Below are 18,255 nucleotides of genomic sequence, written 5' to 3' on the forward strand. Positions count from 1 at the left end.
CGAAGCATCTAATCCGCAATGCAGGGCACCATGATGAACGCTAAGACTTCTTCTGCAGTCCGTGTACCTGTGTGCTTGGACACACCCAAAGTGACCCCACGCATCTTCAGGAGCGTGACTGCAGCACAAAAGGTATGCAGAGCATCTCTCCATGTTCCAGGACTATTTCTGCAAAGGTTTATTTGTTATACATACTGTCCGCTTGGGTTGCAGTCCTGGATGTACCGCCGAAACATAGATCGCGTCGCCACGAAATCATTTTTTGGTTCCCCAACATTGAGGCGGTCTAAACGCAGCGAATGCCACATCTTTATCTAATCGTCGATGTTATTTAAAAACTATCTCCCATCAAAGACTGGTCGGCTCAGGGGTGATTCCTGGAGAATGACCCTTTGGGCTGTCTTCAGGGACGTGTTGCCAGCAAGGCAGCGAACAGGAGATCGCTCCGATGCACAGCAGTGGCCGAGGTGGCCGCCCCACCCCAGCTGAACATCGCGAAGGACGTCTCCGAGCTTATAGGTGACGGCTGCTTTGTCATTCCTCCTTCCTGCACATCACTCGGCCTCACCACGTAGTTTATGTGCCTATCTTGCATGCAAGCATCCGGTAACTGAGTTATGTTGCCTTCTCGCACTTGCAGGCAACACGCCCATGGTTTACCTCAACAAGGTGACTGATGGAGTGAATGCCAAGATTGCGGCCAAGCTGGAAATCATGGAGCCGTGCTCGTCTGTGAAGGACAGGTGAAGCCTTTTTCCTACTCGCCTCTCCTTGTTGTTGCCACACTGTGATGAGGAATTTGGGCGCTGATGCTGCACGCTGTCAAAGGCCTCTGCCAAGCAAGACAGAGCATGGCCTTGTTGGGCCCCTCATTCGTTCCTTCATCAAGCCCTTACTCTGCAATCTGATGGCGCTGATCTGCATTTGCATGTTTTCCTCTGCTGACACAAAAGATTGTGAATGTCGATAGCGTGTTTATGTGGAGCTGCGTTGCCCTCCTGCCAGGATCGATCTTACCACGGTGTGCAGATGTCCACACACCAGCGCTGATTTGGGAGTACATTTCATTCCATTGCAGGATCGGACTGAGCATGATCCGCAGCGCGGAAGAGGAGGGCAAGATACAGGCGGGCAAGACCACGCTCGTGGAACCCACCAGTGGCAACACCGGCATCGGCCTGGCCTTCATGGCGGCCGCGCGCGGCTACAAGCTCGTGCTAACCATGCCGGCCTCCATGTCCCTGGAGCGCCGCATCCTGCTCCGCGCTTTCGGCGCTGAACTAATCCTCACCGACCCTGCCAAGGGTGCGCTGCCGAAATTCACTGTCGTGTGAAATGTTTTGCACATTCTCCAAACAGACCTTTCTTTCCTAAGAGAGGAGACAGTCAGGTATTTTTCTGCAGCCCTGTAAGGCCCTTGCATGCAGCTGAGCTTAAGGGCGCAGAGCGGAGCCGATACAGGCCTTTTTATGTACTGCGGCCCGCAGTGCCCTTGCATGTTGCTCATCTTTGTGTGACAGGGCCAGAAGAAAAGGTGGTGCCGTGCCTGGCTAAAGGGTATATCGCTTTGCCGCGGCCCTGTAACGCCTTTGCATGTAGTAGAGCTTTGAGGGCGCAAATTCGGCAGAGCCCAGAGCAGGAACAGCACTAAACGGGCTTTTGCAAGTGTAGGATCTGTCTTGAGTAGGATCATTCACTTGTCCAGGCATGAAGGGCGCGGTTCAGAAGGCAGAGGAGATAGCGGCGGCGACGCCGGACTCGTTCATCCTGCAGCAGTTTGAGAACCCCAACAACCCCAAAATCCACTACGAGACCACCGGGCCGGAGATCTGGGACGCGACCGAGGGCAAGGTGACTGTCCCTCTTCTCTCGACAGGAATTTGTTGCTACTTGCACATGCTAGGGCACCGCATCCCATGACTAGCATGCCGGGATCCTCTCTCTTCTCTGATGTGACAGTCGAAGAAATTGAGCGGGCGTTGCGTGGCTTATCTTGGGCTATGGTGCCACAGAGCCCCAGCGTAACAAACAGCAATCGACAATGTTTGCACACCCGAGATGGCAGATTAGTCGATGGTGGTTGGGATATCATTGCTTTGTCCACTGTGCTGAGGGGGTGATTGGGTGTATTCACAGGTGGATGTGTTGGTGGCTGGTGTGGGCACAGGAGGCACCATCACAGGCGCCGGCAGGTACCTCAGGGAAAAGAACCCCAACATCAAGGTGCGCGCTGAATCCTCTTTGAGAAGCGACAGCTGTTGTTTCTTTGTCTCTGGTGCTGGCGATGGTGAGAGACAAGATGCTGCTCATCCTCTGCATGACAAGAGCTTGCGCCGCTTTCATCTTCTGAGCATCATCTGTAACATACGGGCACAGGAAGATAGCTGGATTCGGGACAAACATCTCAACTCTCCTGTCTTGTAGACCAGTTGTTGTGAGATGCACTTGCAGAGACCGCACTGTTTTAATAGCTTCTTGTCACCTCACCTCACATTAACATTCCTTCCGAACATGTTGCTTGAGGCGTTGGGATGATTCTGCTACAGGTTGTCAGCAAATGCATGTGTTGTCGAGCGTCTTCTTGTCAAGCAATCCCTCATGGATTTTGCATTCATGCAGACCATGACCCGCACGACATGTGCATGTGCAGATTGTGGCGGTGGAGCCGGCGGAGAGTCCAGTCATCTCCGGGGGGTCCCCAGGGGCCCACAAGATCCAGGGCATCGGCGCCGGCTTCATCCCCGGCAACCTCGACACCGGCATCATCAGCGAGGTCATCCAGGTTAGTCACTTGCTTTTGCACCTTTGTGTTATTGTGCAACCCTCTGCACATTCCAAAACACAGTACTGGAGCGCTGTCTTAAAGGAGAATTATGTATGTCACCATGTTCTGGTGGCAGTACTGAAGGACAGAATTATAGGTGTTTGCATTCTTCTAGATCAAGTTCCTTGAGAGCCCCTAGTTGAAATCCTAGTCCAAGTCACTCGAAACAAAATCCCTTTGGAATAAACAATTGCTTTGCAGCTATGACTGACTTAAAATGAAAAACAAGCTCATGCTAATTTCATGGATTATATGGCGTGGCTGGTTAAGAGGGCGTGTCCTGTGCCCAGACATGCAAGCCAAGACTTGTATGATGCAGGACATGTCATCTTGGCCGGCCAAATCGGTGCCGGCCGGTGCCAACAAATGCAGTGATATGATCATTAAGATGCCCTTCAGAAGTATTGCTTTTAGGACCTGCAATCCATCTGCCCCCCATTCCTGCAAATTTGATTTTAAAAAATGCACCTGCGCGCAGGTGAGCAGCGATGATTCGATAGCGATGGCGCGGCGGCTGGCCTTGGAGGAGGGTCTACTGGTCGGCATCTCTTCGGGCGCGGCGACCGTGGCCGCCATCCGCGAGGGGCAGAAGCCTGAGAACGCCGGCAAGCTCATCGTGACGGTGAGCCTTGCATTTTGTACCAATAGAAAATGCAGGGCATACAAATCAGTGCAAATCCCCAAGAAGGCAGAACAGAGCCTTGTCTTGTGTTGTGAACAGACCGAGGGTTGCAAGACATCCAAGGCAGCGCAAGCGCTAAACAGCAGGCCTTGCGGTGTAGGCGCATTGCATGTGACATTCTAGACACCTTCTTCTTGCTGTTCGGCATACTATATTGATTGTGTGCTTGTCCCCTGCCTGGTGTTGTATGTGTGTTCTTAGCCCGGGGATGTGCATCGCAAACAACAGCAAAGTGTTTCAAAGCGTATCTGCATGTGTGCGTAGCCTGGGCATTTGCAATTGTGACCAGAGAAAAAGACATTGCTGAGAATAGGTTAAGGCTGATGCCAGGCATGTGTGACTTTGCCTCTGGTGCTTCCGGTGATTTTGTCTCTGATGCGCAGGTGCTGCCGAGCTTTGGCGAGCGCTACCTGTCCAGCGTCCTGTTCCAGAACATCCGCGAGGAGGCCGAGCGCATGACCTTTTGAGTGATGAAAACTCTGTGGACCCCCCTCACAATTCCATGCGGCACGGCGTCCATCCAAAGTATATCAATCGGGCATCTTATGATGTTAGCACCCTCAAACATGCAGCAAGGGCTTTCGTTGAGCCCTTGCCCAGGGGCTCTTTGGAGCTGCAAAGACGTGGGCACTAGGTTGGCGGATGTTTCAATCTGCAGGGGTGTCTCTGATTTTGTGCTTGCAATAGCGCAAAAATGATTGGCTCAATGCCTGCAGAGAAGGAACCTTTGATTATTCGGGCCTTCTGAAGTGCCCCACGGAGGCTCGAGCCTCTGGACAGAGGTCCTGTGTCATTATTTCAGGTGACTGTAGGGGTGACTTTTGAGGTGGTCTCCTGGAAACAGTGCTCTCCTTGTGTGCTTGATGTCTTTCTCTGGGGCACACCTGCTTGGAGGCAGGGTGATGACTTCCACCGGATTGGGTACATCTGTGCGTGATTTGTGAAAGCATGCAAGTGCGGGCGTTCAGATTCTTTTTTCCCCCCAGTTTTCCTGCTGCGTCAAGTGACCACACGGACCTGGCGGCCATGTGTTTTGCTTTCATCTGCTTCACCAAAGAGGCGGGCCCTAAATGTGCTCGTGAATGTTACTCATGAGGCTATCTGTATTGCGTGAGAGGTTCAATTGGATGAGAAGTATGGCTGATCTTTTTAACTTAATCCGGCTATGGAACGAATGTTCACAATACATTGTTGTACTCAAGTACCATTTTCTTTTCCGTTGCCGTTGTGGAGAATTGTGCCATTTAGCAATCAATTCACAGGACTGAGATACCCGTGTGTTCAATTGCATGTGTCTACACTGCGATGTCTCTCACATCACCTATTTTTCTGCAGACAGAGCTCAAGTCATTCAAAACGTGCACAGGCTCACCTAGAAAACATCAGATCTGCCTGTGCCCATCTGCTCTGCAGATGTGAAGAATCTCCACCTTATGCAATCACTCGGCTCTCACACCAATTTCGATGTTGCGAGGGCGTCCAGCCTGCTGCCACCACTGCCAGACAGGAGTCCCAAATGATCTCAAACCCACAGCAGAACGCCATTAATGCTACAAAAGAATAGAGACAACCACACAGACCAGCAAGTGAGACACCTTGCTGCATGTCAAACCTAATTGCACCCTCACAACCCTTACAAAAAGGGGCTGCGGATGCCGGAAGCGGACAGCACAGATTTCACGCCGCGGTTGGCGCCCTTCAGGGCTGCGATGTAGGGCTCATCTGGCTCTACCGGCAGAATGTCTGCGTGCACTCCCCAGCCCAACTTGTCTACCACCATATTCGCTGCCCTCAACCCTGTCACATATGCTCGCTCCTGCAGCAGCAAAGGACCCCATTTGAATGCCGCTGATGCACTGCAAACCTGCTCAGATGTGTGCGGCAAGCCTTGAAGCTAACAGCAGGTTGAAGCCTGCTTGTATTTGTACAAAATGACCTGGGAGACCCGACTGCCCATAAAATTGCTGTGTCATGGGATCCATGTGGTGATGCGGACACTCTCCTCTGAACAGGACATCAGGTGCAGGAACTTTGTGGAGTCACTCACTGCACGATTCAAAAGTGCCCCTGGAATTCCCGCATGAATGCATGCCCGAACGCGCATGCTTGCAAGTGGCACATTCAGCCTGCACTCCCGACTCTCAAAGCATAAAAAGATGCAGATGAGAAGGAGGGCCCAGTGCCAAGCAGCTTGGCATGGATCCTTTTTGCGACATCCAGTTAATTTTGTAGTCACACGGACTTAGTCACACAAAATAAACTCACACAAGATGTAGATTCAGGAAATTGTCGCACCTGTGAGAGGCCGTTGGCGCCGTGGGGAACGCCCTTGACCCAGTCACCGGCCATGAACACGTTGCCAAAAGAGGTGGTCTGCAGGGGACGCGACGCGTACGAGCCGGGGCTGAAATGCGTCACCGCCTTTGGGAAACGCAGCACCGCGCTGTCTATGATCTGCGCCAGAAGCATGCAAAGTTACATTTGTACTATCTTGTAGCATGAGCAGGTTTTCAAAACAGCTGGTCCTGAAGGGCACAATAACTGATAATAGTGACAGACACAGTTAGTCACCAAGCTGGTGTGATCACCGGCAACGCAGTATAGCCAGCATTGGAGGATGTGCATCACGGCGAGACCAAGCGATTGTCACTGCAGCATTTTTGAATGCCTTTCGCCCAAAGCGACAGTCCAAAGAAGGCGAAATCCAGCCGTACATCCACGTCACACAAATTCTGTGAAGCGTGGTTATGACAGCTTGTTCCAACCCTCTCTTAAGTGCACCTTGGGGATCCACCACCCCACAATTGCTTGGCAAACAAGAGCAAGCAGGTGCATGCCTGGGCGCCGATAAAGCTCGGCTCGCAGGACTCCAGGCTGCGTTGCACGCGCGCCACTATTGCCTCGTCGCTCAGAGGCATGAGCGCGTTCGAGTGGTAGAAGTCCGCTGCTATGACTGCACCCGATGCACCCTTGTACTCATCCTGGTTTTGGCAAGGCATGCACATATCTTAGTCAGGCGCGTTTGCTGCACTCTTCGGGGTCTCAGCAATGAACGGCAGGTTCAAGTGCTCCAAAGAAGGCTCAAACGTAGCGGCGCTAACTGCAGATATCAGCGAAGGCCGGGAGGTCCAGAGTTGTCTTGGTTGCTGATCTATGGAGACCAGAAAGCTCTGTAGTTTCCCATGACATTCAGCTGCCTCAGCAGGGCCACACTCCCCACACATTTGAACGTGCAGATTCCCCAATCTGCACATGCCACTCTACAAGGCGTGCTGCCAGAGACTGGAGACAACTGCTGGCAGAAAGTTGAGCTCCTGACCTGGAGGTCATTCAGGTTGAACCAGGTGCCACCCGTGCACTCCTCAAACCCGGAGAGCACGTTGGCGGGGAACTGCGTGGCAATCCGCCGGTCAAACCATATCCGCGTCGCTATGCAGTCGATTGAACGCAGGTTGGCGATGCGCGCGAACTCTGCCCGTCTGCCCAGCTCCGGGCAGCCCGCCACCAGCTTCTGCATGCCTGCGCAGAATAGTTCTCAGACACCGCTGTTGCCAAGCAAACAAATGCAAGTGGAGTAAAAATGCACGTCAGATCTGTTCAGAACATTGCAAGAGACCTATTTCGAGGCGTATTTGATAACCGATCTGTCGACTGGTTTGGAGAGTAAAGCTCATGACCACTGAACGAGTAAATGAGCCCATGCCTGCAGGATGTGGTCTATGACTCATCTGCACATGATTGAAGAGGGGCATTTGCCCCTCCAGAGGCAATGGAACTGGAAGTTGAGTCTGACTAGGCCTGGGCTTGGGCAGTTGTGTATGCAGATAAAATATAAATCTACCCAATTCTGCATCTACACTGGTATACATGCTGCCCAGTGATTGATCAGAATGTCGGAGCATTCAAGCTGGCTTGCGCACCTGAGATGCCTATGGCGAAGACAACGCCGTCGGCGGGGTGCACGGTCTCGTCGCCTGCCCGGTCGCGCGACAGCACCGCTGACACATCGCCCGTCAGCTCGTCCAGCTGGAGGCCCGAGACCAGTCTGCCTCCCACAATGTTCCCTCCCGCTGCCTCGATCCGCCGCACCTGTAGTGTGCAACGACCTTTCCTTTGGAATTGAATTTGAAATCATGGTCAGGCGCAGAGCAAGCGGCAGGTCTCTGCTGCCTACATGCCGGCTTCAGTGTGCTGGCCAAAGCTAGCCTTGGCAACTGCAGGATTGCTGCGCTACCAACAGCAATGTAAGGGCATGCAGGAAGCGGCAATGGGTGATTGATCAGGGACAGCGCTGCAAGCAACCATGCATGTGCAGTACAGGGATAGCAGACATGCTGTCCTTGAATGCTGAGGGCATGGTGTGCATGGACAAGACAAGTGTCTTACCAGGGGGTCAAATATGAGCTCGCTGACACTCCCCTTGGCCCAGCACACATCAAAGTCATTCTGGTGCGCCAGCGCTGCAAGCAGGCCATAAACATATTTCTCAGCTGTGCTGCATAAACAGTTTGTCGTCCCAAAAAAGCTCAAAACAATCAGCTGGGGGGGGTGCAGTAGGTTGAGTCTGTGGTCATGATTGACGCAAGGTGAGCAGCTTTGCAAGCAGTACTATGCCAGGCATCAGGTGTCTGCCGGCATAATGCAGTTGTTGATTGCAGCTCTCAATGCTGCCCTCTGGTATCAAGCACTACCAAAGACCCTAGCCGACACTTCCAAAAACTTGGCCGGACTTTGGGGAGGGCGCACTGTAGAAATAGAAAGTGCCGAGGACGGCGGCGGCCGACAGCTCCTCAGCCGGCGCAAACAGGCCCACCAGCAGTAGCGGCCGCAGGAACTCCTCATAAAGGGCTTTGCTGACGCCAAACCTGGCAATGAAACACCCGGCTGATCAGGTGCTAGCTGGGCAAAATGAAAGAATGCGGCCGACCGATGGGTAAGGCCGCATCGGCTAAGCAAGGTTAACTCTGAATTCTCTTCGCAGTGATGACAATAAAATACGAAGCCATCCCTCATCCTAATGACGCATCTGTGACACTTAAATGTTAGGTCTCTATAGCCATGATACACATACAGGATGCTATAGCTGAAGTATGCGCACCACTTCGACTACAGGGACGGCAGCAACAAGCCCAGGTAGAGTTCCTACATTAAGGTATGGCTTGCGCTGAGACAGTGATCTGACATGTATCCTGCAGAGGGAGCATCAAGATGCACATGAAAATCATCCGAGGATTTCCACGCCTTCTGGACCCTGCAAGTGAGGGCGCATCGGGTCCTGCACATGAGTGAGAGTGACCTACTTTTGGAAGAGCTCCAGGGCAGTCATGCTGTCATAGCGTGCGTAGGTCTCAGGGGTGGCATCAAAATCGACCACAGCCGCCAGCAGAGGCACCATAGTGGCCCTGTCCGCCAGAGACAGCCGCCTGCAAGCAAGCAGGACGCCTAAATCATCAGGTATGAAGTATGCCCAAAATGTTCAGGGAGCACCAAAAGAATGTCATCCTCTAGCTAGAACAGCTGCCAACAGTGGGGTCCACTGGTGCGCTTTTGGGGCGGGCTGGAGATGGTCAGGCTCGCGATTGTCATTAAGGGCGGATGTCAAGGCAAGGCGTTGGATATCAACGAGAGCCTTCAGATGACTTTGCCATCATTGATACCCCTCATTGAGCCTCAAGTACACTTCTGTGGCAGCCACTGTGCCTGACCATAAGCAGGCCTCACATCACAGAACTTGTTCTTCAGAAGAGGATCGGTCGCAGCTCTCAGCGTACATATTGAAAGAGTGGCTCACTTGAACAGGGGCAGCGTGTGCACGAACTGGCCGAGCATGGTGGGCAGCTGGGGCCGCCGCGAAAACACGGGCGCCTCGGTGGTGAGCCCCTGGGGGGACCAGAACCCGCTGGTGGTCCAGTCAGTCAAGGGCCAGGGGATCCCCAGCTCCCTTAGCAGTGCGAATATGTTGTGGTACTGCGCGGCAGCAACACTTGCGTGATTACTCAATCAGCAGCATGACATGGCAAATTATATGCCAAGGATGAGCATGCGCCAGCACAGCTCGCGAGATTGACTGGTATTGACCCCCAGACATGCATGGGTATTCTCAGAGCACAGATGCATTGACCTGTATCTGCTGCTTTTTTCAACAAATGGCTACTGTTCAACACATAAGTTACAGTAGAGGACATTGCTTCACCGGGGGTAAAGAGCAAATGCATGAACGCACTGTGCAGGTAAGTGGCAGTGTAGCAGTCACCTGGTACCAGAAGCCCTTGATGCCAGCTTCCACTGCTCTGCCCTGAGGCGTGCGCCAGCCCGCTGACAAGCCACCAGGATTTGGAGAGGCATCTATAAGTGTGACGTTGTAGCCTTGCTGTGACAGGTGCTTCGCAGCTCCAAAACCTGCGTCCAAGCCATTTTTACATCGCCACTGCATCGTATTGCATGTAAAACGCAATGTCACCATCCATTGACACCGAAGTGTGATACTTTGGGTCCTGAACTCCTGAAGATCCGTCGTTTTCTGAGATCCATGGAAAGCAGAAATTTTGATGGCAGTCGAGCCGATCAAAACATATGAATATCTTCCATTCTTCGCACCTGCCCATCCACCTCCCACAACCACGATGTCCTTTGCAGAGGTTGTTACAGACGTAGCTGCATACGATCTGGTGTCAAAGTGTCGTCTAGACCTCCTCAGTCCTTGATTATCTACACCGAACGGTCTCAAATAAGATTTTCTAAGTACATGGGGGACCCGGAGCAGATCAATCCCTTGACACACCGAGTCACAGACTAGCATGCCCATCACGTTAAAGGCCTGGGGCTCCCAATGTTGCTTTCCACTTTCCTTGTGAATGCAATTTAATATCCACAGTTGTACGAACTCAAGAGATCGCATTTGAGACAATGGAATGATGTTGATGACGGAATGAAGACTGACACTGGATGAATATCATTTGCCCACGTCACCTGCTGTGCATGCCTGGAGGAGCTATTTTTGGCACTATGCATGCAAAGGAGCAGCTATGCTACAGGAACTAACCCCATGTTCATCAAGATTCATCTTGGAATCCTCCATGTGTTCATTGGTGTTTATCATTGCCATGGTCCTGTGCCACAAGTATGATTTGCAACTGCTGGCTGCAAGTATAATTTGCTATTGCTGCTGACCCAAAAGATCTCAGGGTGCAGCCCCGTGCAATTTTGAACTGTCAATATATGACAGCGCTGCCCACGCATATCTGAATCGGCAAACATCCATTCTTTGAACCCCCACTCAGGGACGGCAAACCACCATCGCAGCTGCAGACATTCTGTTCCTTGTCCTACCTGTCAGCAATCTCAGATGTTCCGCCCCGCATTCAGCATGCCAATGTTCAGTGTGACGCCTGCCCGGTGCTGGCAGCTAAAAGGGAGGGTGGTACCCCTAATATTCAAGCAAGATGTGTTTCTCGCTCTACTCACTCTTTTGTCATTTCTGCTTCCTCAAGAACCTGACATCTATTCCCCGTTCCCTCTCTTGCGCAACCATGGCAGCATGCTCACTTGCACCCCTCATCCTTAATTCTACTCTCTTACTGGCACAAATATGTATCTTTTGGACCATCAGTGCTCCTGAAATTTAATGAAGAAAACTTCCAGTCCTCTTACGCCACCAGGACTCCAGCTTGCAGCCAGGCAGCACTACCGCATGCTGCACAAGATCTGAATCGAAGTCATTGCCTGTGGACGTCCAGTCAGCACTGCTGACTCAGCAGTCTCGGTACTCCTGGAAATGGCGCTGCTCTGCCGTGGGCCGCGCCTTGCGCACCGGCTCCGGCTTTGCGTCCAACGGCGAGTTCTTCAGCCCGCCTTTGCCTGTGCACAGCGCTCATTCTTCTTGTTGCAGGTCGGCAAAGCCACTGCCAAAGGCCACATGGTATACACGCAGGGCGTCTGCAGCCACGCCTGCAGGGCCTACAAGAGTCTGCATCCTAGTGCTGCTTCACATCTCATCGAACCTCAAGGACCAAACCCTCATGCACTCCCTATATCCGTCATACCGTACACAGGACCCCTCAATATCCGAGACCCCCCTCTGCGCACAGCGCTTACTTGTTGACAATTTTGCACTGTCTACAGCAGGTGGTGGTAAGGACTGATGTCATGGAATGTGGCTGTGCATGGAAAGAGCCCATGAACAATATAAATTAAATGATGACTACTGAAGCAAGTGGCCTTAATCAGCATGATATCATGCCCTGCCTGCAATCTTCTTGGATATTGCCAAACGGCAGCAACTGTGATTATGCAATAGATAGGGGGCAATTGCAGACCTGCGAATGCTGCTGCGTCTCCCACATTCATAGCATCTTCCAGCAGCTTCTGGAAGTCGATCGATCCCTTCTTGGGCGTCTGCAGGCACCCAGCACACAGAAACACACTCAGAGACTTCCCTTATCTATTTCATGTCAGACAGTCATGCACCTCATGCACCTGTGCAGCAATCTGTGGAGACAATGGCGGGATGAAGAACCAGCCTCTGCCAGGAAACCAGCAAATACATGTAGCTCTCCGGCCGTTAGGTAACAAATGACCTGTAGGTGAGGTATCTATTACAGCATGCATAGCAGGTGTGAGCAAATGGCAAGCCCGGCTCGGGCAATGAGGCACCACTGTCGCCAGAGTACAGGGGACTCTAAAGGAACAAATTGGTTTAGAGTCCCCTGCAGAGTACTGAGGGAGGGGATTACTGTAGTAGCCATCCCAAATCCCGCAATAAGTGATTATCTTTGGCCAAAAAGGGTGGATAAATACCCATTTCCCGAAATATAAAACCTATGACGAAGTCGAGACCAGATTTGGAAAGCGCTCGACAAGCCCAATCCAATGGAGCATGGCCCTGGTACATTCGATGTCAGGAAGACCCCTAAAGGTTGCTTTGAAAAACTTCCCGTACCGCCAGGGGTGCCGGTTTTAGAATGACTACCACAGTATGTGATTGGCGCGCACCGGTGTCCTGTGAATGCTGGTGGGGGGTCTGGGCAGGCGAGACTGCGGCGCCTGTTTTGGCTGCAGCGCTCTGTCGGCTGAGCCGCTCTGCAGCCTCGTCCTCGTCGCCTGCACAGAAGCAAAAATAATCAAAAGCTCCTGACAGTCAGCAGAGCATGATTCGTGCTTCAAAAGGGTGCCCCTCGTCCAGGTCGACCGGATGCTAATAACCAGAGAATTGCAAAAGAGTGCTCTGGAGCAGGAGGGTCTTTATCTAATTAGAGCTCCCTGCTCTTCAGACGTCAAGGATTGATGAGGGGTGTCTAGGAGGGTGTACCGAGGTGTGGGCGGAGCGGGGCTGAGCGGGCGGCGCGTGAGATCGCGCCCTGCCCGCAGCGAGTGGACCGACGGCGGCCGTCGCCTCTGCTGGCGGTGGGGCTGCCGCAGACCTGTACACGACCAACAAAGATGTCACTTTCACCAGACATGAAACAGCATGCTGGGGTATGCTTGCCGATTCCGCTTGCTGAAACGTACCGTAGTTCAACATGTCAGCAGGTGCCTTGCAATGAACAGGAACAGATGTACTTCATGCTGGAGCGTGTCCCTTTTGGCCAAGCTGTAGCTAAAATCCAGCAGAATGGTGCTGAATCTTAGCGAAGCGTGTTTTGGCGCACCGGCTTGCGAACACTCGGGGAGCGACCCGGCGCAGCAAGGACGGGGACGACGTCTTTTCTATTGGCGGCTCAAGCGTCGGCCGGCGGAACCCCGGGCGCCCCGTAGCGCGGTAGCTTGCCGGCCCCGTAACGGGCTCCCGGCCTGTAGCGCCCGTAGTGGCGCGCCCGGCCGGGAAGCCCGGGCGGCCCGGCGCGGGCAGCTCCCTGGGTAGGAGCCTGTTTTGGGCCGCGTCGGTCCTCCGCGCTGACATCAGCGATGACGTCGCCGGCTTCTCGGCGGTGCGCGCTGCGTCAGCGCGATCGATGCCGGAAGCTGCCGCGTGTTGTGTGGCGGCGGTGGCGGTGGGACCGTGTGAGGGGATGTGGGAGGCTGGTCTGCCCGCTGGAGCCAGTGTGGGCCTGCGGATCTTGGACGGCGGTGGTGCATGCAGGATGCTGGTGGCTTGCTGCTGATCAGACCTGTGCAGCCCACATGCACACATGCATGCCTCAAATCACACCTTGAGCAATCAATGTTGCTTGTCACGTGTACGGTTTGAGCAACTTGCATAATGCAGCAAAATTTTCAGTGTCAGAGGGCAGCTGCATGCCAGGCTCTCACCTGGTGTGGGAAATGTCTGAAGTGGTCCCGTGTGCAGCCTGTTCAGGCGCTGAAGGAGGCAAGAGTGATACGTGGTCGGCTTTGGGCGCGGCAGCCGGATTCAGGCGGAGTACATCGTTCGGCTTGAAGCCGTTTCTGCCCTCCACTGCCCCCTCCAGCTGCACGTGGACAGACATGACACATCACTAACTCTACACCGCACTGAGATATACATTCAATCTTTGAATTCAAGAGAAGCTTGAAGAGCCATCTTGACATGAGCCAACAAACACGTAGAGCATCCTGAGGTACTGATCACGATGCATGCAAAGCACAGAATTCTGTTAGTTTATGAGATTTTAGAGGTTTGATTTTCTGTCTACTTACCTGCAGGAAGAACGCCATGCTGTCGCGCATGCCTTCGGCTCCCCCCTGCGCCTGTGAGGGCTCCGCCCTTGCAGCACTGTGCGGTGCCCTTGGCAGCGAAGCCTGCTCCACTCCTCTGTCTTCTGTGGAAAAATGAACCCACCTCAATCCAGAGGAGACATACTGCGCAATGCTATGACCACCCAGCATCTGAATATGTACGAAGAAATTTGCATCTGGTTAGCGTCATGAAGACAAAATCAACAGTGAGACCTCTCAGCTAGATTGTCTTGGGTCAGCATAAAAGGTAAGGATGGAGAATGCAAGGGTAAGGATGGAAAATGCAAGGGTCATCAAAAGTTTGGCGCAGATCAGGTGCAGAGTTGCCAGAGTCATTACCTGATTCATCAGCCACATCACAGTTCTCTGCGATGCTGAACAGCTGAGGCGTGGCACCCCGATTTAGCCGCAGTACATCGTCTGCTGCAAAGCCGTTCTCCCCTTTCACAGCTCCTTCCAGCTGCACGCACACGCTTCATCAGCCGATCTTCTGAAATAAAGTGAGTTACCTCAATTGGCCAGCACTGTCCTGCAGCCTCCAGTTGGAGCGCTCACATGAAGGCCCTCCTCTACACAACTGAATATGCGGGGTCCTGCTGGCACTACTGCCCATGCAAACAATGGCTCTTGCCGGAGGTCAGGCTCAAATTGCTAGTTGCTGGCTCATTGTCCCATCTGATGGACCCAAATCTTCATGGTACTGCTCCTATAGATCAATTTTACAAGGTGAGCGGGGATTGATGGCTTGCACTTGCACTGCTCGCAGTGCATGTGCATATTTCAAGGCGAGACAGCATGCAAGTTCACTGACCATGCCGGACACAAAACACAGCGCCAAAAAAAGGCTGCACCTGCAGGAAGAGCGCCATGCTGTCGCGCATGGCTAGCGACTGCTGAGTTGGCGGCGGCCGGGGCGCGGCCTGACTGGGCCCCCGGCGCGGCGGCCGGGCCGCCAGGGGTGACTCAGCCATGACTGGACCCACCTCCGGTGACTCATCGCCGCCATCCCCAGGGACAGCCACAGTCAGCGGCTCCGGCCGATGCGCGCGGATCTTGCCCTCTCCTGCCCACATATGAAACGTTCTTGTCAGGTCTTGCACCCCTTGGATGTCTCAGAAGAAGCAGCAGGGCACGCAAGAAGCACTGCCGAAACACCCGGAAGCTCGAGTGATCTCATGGTTCTCTTGAAGCCAATCATGGGGTGAAACAGCACACTGCCTTCCTTGGATGTCTCTGAAGAAGCACCGGGACACTTAAACAAGCACTGCATGGCAACCGCAGGCTAAAGCAGTCTCCTGATTATTCATGCAGCCAACCATGGGACTGCAAAGCACACTGCCTCCTCTCCTCATTGCTGCCACTCTCTCATCATGGCCCTGCTGATGAATGCTGGGTTGCCAATTCAAATTTGGCGTTCCTGTGAGGTCATGGGTCATGACATCGTGCTCTGGTCAGCCTTTGCCAGCTGGACCTGCTGGAACACCCCTTCCTGCTCTCCCTCCTTCATGACAAGCGCATGAGAATTCACAGCGCGCATGGAAGGCAGTCACCTGCGAAGGCGCTGTTGGATGCGCGCAGTGCAGCGGCTTTCAGAGCATCCGCGCTCGGCTGCGGCCGCGGCTGCGGCGCCGCCAGCTTCCCGGTCAGCTCCAGAAACTCATCCTCGCCTAGCAAGCCCCCCTCTGCAAGGAAACAAAAGTTAAGAAGACAGAGAAAGGTTCTGGGGATCTTAGCAGGCTCCTGTCAGTTTAAACAGCCTCTGCCTCTCCTGGCATTATTTGTGTGACTGTGCTGCTCCTTTGGCCTAGAATCCATTTCTCCCTCAGTCAAGAGGTTTCAGGGGGCCGACTGCGACATGACGGACAGCAGCAAGGCATGATGGCAGCAGGCAAAAGCCATGTAGACCTGACTACCCTCCAGGGAGTGAGGCACACCTGACGTGGCCAAGTCAAAGTTTTGCGCGATGGCCAAGCTGACTCTGCGCGGGTCAAATGATGCGCGCATGCCACGCCTTCCACCGCCAGCTGGCGGCCTCATGACTAATGGTGACACGAGGTCCGTCTCCTCTGCCCGCATCCCCTCCTCCTGTGCTGCAGCATCCCTCTCAGACATCGCGATTACTTCAGACAAAGCGCTGGAAAGCAATGGTGCGCAAAGGACCACCACAGCAGGTAATACAGCACCTCTGCGAGCACCTCTGGTGATGTGGCCTCCTGCCTGCCGGCATGTGGCGGGGTGAGATCTTCAAATGCCATCGCAAGAGCCTCACAGGCCGCTGTCTGCTTGGCCTCCCTTTCGGCACGAGCGGATTTGTCTGCTTTTGGAGGTGATGGGAGCTCAAGTGGCCACTCTCCTGCACGTTAAATTCATGTATTAGGGACAGTAGTGCTGCCCATCTTGTGGGAGCAACCTGTCTCATGTTACCCAGCTACCTTCCCTAGGCCGCTCAGAACCAGTGACAATATGTAGGGAGATATGGATGGGAGATGAGCGTTTTCATGAATAAAGAAGTTTAGGCGCAGTTCAAGAGAACAGCAGTCTCCTAGACGTTGAGATGTACATGTCAGGGCTGTTGAGGCACACCGTCATCATCCACGTTCTCGTCACATTCCAAGAGGGACGGCGACAGCAGATCGCTGTTGGCTGTCTCCAAGTCGAAGTTGTCACCACTGAGGAGACTTTCCCTCAAGCGCATTATACTGCTTTGTATTGGGCAATATATTCTTACTTAGTCTGTACGTGCAATGCTGCAAGCAAGAAACTTCCAATGTACCGGTCTGTCCTGAAATTGCTCAATGTCTTCCATATGTGTAACATGCACCAGCCGTTGCAAGTTCCTTACACAACACGACTTTATCCTTGTCTGACGAGAGAGGAACTGGATATGTGCATCTTCAGGAAATATGGTCGCTTGTTTGGTCTGTTCGACAACTTTTGACTGAAATTCGCACTGTGGAGGGCTGGTGTCGGAATCAATTTGCAATGCAAATATGCGTAGCTGCGCGTTCCTCATTTTGAACACCCAGTACGGGGGGGTCCCGGAAGTTTGGGGGACCCAGCATACGCCAAAGAAGAGGAACTGCGTGGAGTAGGTCCATCTACACCAATCAGAGTGGTCCGCACGTACTTATTTGCTATATCCGGTCTATACCCTTCATTGCGTCTGTGAGTTTGCTTCTGTTTCGAGCTTCCTTTATTTTGCAGCTCGATTTGGATCTTCGCGAGCCAATAAACGTCTGTCTCACCTTTGTCTTCTTTATTGATAAAACATTTTCATCACTGTAAAACACAAGCTCTTTGGTTTTTCACATCCGCCAATGGCATGATTTTGCGGACCGCCATGATTTTGCCACAGCGGCCCTGGAAGCCGTGGGAACCTAGCTTGGGCAGGCCACAACAACTCTGCAGGGGCCATCCTTGGACCTCTTCACGCCGATCGCCTTTTACCGGCTGCACAACTTCCAGCCGATCCTGGCTGATTGTTTATCACATCAGAATAATTGGAGCTAGAATTGTCATGGCGATCTTCAAGTAGTTTCTTGTGGTCGATCCAAATCGCCACTACTGCCATATTCAGCAGCCATGAACAGACGTTCGACTCAGGAGGTGAGCCGTACATCCCACTTTTGTATTGTGGAATACCATCTTCTTCGCGGATCAAGCGTAGGAAGTCTGGCAGCCTCCACCTGTTCTGCAGCGCAGAGCACTTGGCTGCCTCAGTGTGATGGGGTGCTGCACAAACATACAAATCATTTGTTGCAAATGTACACACATACTCAGATCCTTTGTATACGCATATCCTGTGTATGATCACCAAGTGGGGAATGTATTTGCCATGCTGGAACCTCACGCCATCCTGGACAGGGCACCCGAGTAATCAAAATCCACTACTTTAGTGGATGTAAACGCTACTAATGTGGTGGATTATTGGCAATCAGGGGCCATGCCACCTGGTAACACATTCCATAGCATGCCATTTTGGTAATAAAAATTAGGCCTTTCGTCAGTAAGCATGGAGAATGATCAGTGATGTGTTTCTGTACCGAGCATGTCACTTATTATTGCTAGGATCCCGTGTTACAAGTGTGGCAGTGAC

The 18,255-nt window shown here is 53.0% G+C and overlaps 3 protein-coding genes across 3 annotated transcripts; 1 reads left to right on the top strand and 2 right to left on the bottom strand.

Moving 5' to 3' along the window:
• Positions 1 to 18: 18 nt before the first annotated feature.
• COCSUDRAFT_35350 (cysteine synthase) lies at positions 19 to 3,973 on the top strand (the record flags this gene model as incomplete). Its single annotated transcript, XM_005650178.1, has 9 exons — positions 19 to 132; positions 468 to 519; positions 641 to 743; positions 1,079 to 1,305; positions 1,706 to 1,851; positions 2,137 to 2,223; positions 2,651 to 2,782; positions 3,303 to 3,446; positions 3,890 to 3,973. 9 exons carry the CDS (start codon positions 19 to 21, stop codon positions 3,971 to 3,973), a joined length of 1,089 nt encoding a protein of 362 aa, XP_005650235.1.
• A 1,166-nt stretch (positions 3,974 to 5,139) lies between these two features.
• Positions 5,140 to 9,939, bottom strand: COCSUDRAFT_60707 (FAD/NAD(P)-binding domain-containing protein; the record flags this gene model as incomplete). The annotated part of the gene is made up of 10 exons (XM_005650179.1): positions 5,140 to 5,322; positions 5,802 to 5,960; positions 6,392 to 6,487; positions 6,826 to 7,025; positions 7,427 to 7,595; positions 7,893 to 7,966; positions 8,253 to 8,371; positions 8,807 to 8,929; positions 9,298 to 9,473; positions 9,760 to 9,939. The coding sequence occupies 10 exons, from the start codon at positions 9,937 to 9,939 to the stop codon at positions 5,140 to 5,142; spliced, it is 1,479 nt and encodes a 492-aa protein (XP_005650236.1).
• A 1,317-nt stretch (positions 9,940 to 11,256) lies between these two features.
• COCSUDRAFT_60708 (hypothetical protein) lies at positions 11,257 to 16,854 on the bottom strand (the record flags this gene model as incomplete). The annotated part of the gene is made up of 13 exons (XM_005650180.1): positions 11,257 to 11,363; positions 11,822 to 11,900; positions 12,498 to 12,605; positions 12,814 to 12,925; positions 13,154 to 13,612; positions 13,755 to 13,912; positions 14,121 to 14,242; positions 14,499 to 14,619; positions 15,011 to 15,222; positions 15,710 to 15,841; positions 16,094 to 16,244; positions 16,343 to 16,512; positions 16,743 to 16,854. 13 exons carry the CDS (start codon positions 16,852 to 16,854, stop codon positions 11,257 to 11,259), a joined length of 2,043 nt encoding a protein of 680 aa, XP_005650237.1.
• Between the last annotated feature and the right edge of the window lie 1,401 nt (positions 16,855 to 18,255).

Source organism: Coccomyxa subellipsoidea (assembly GCF_000258705.1).
Source record: "Coccomyxa subellipsoidea C-169, whole genome shotgun sequence".
NCBI lineage: Eukaryota > Viridiplantae > Chlorophyta > Trebouxiophyceae > Coccomyxaceae > Coccomyxa > Coccomyxa subellipsoidea.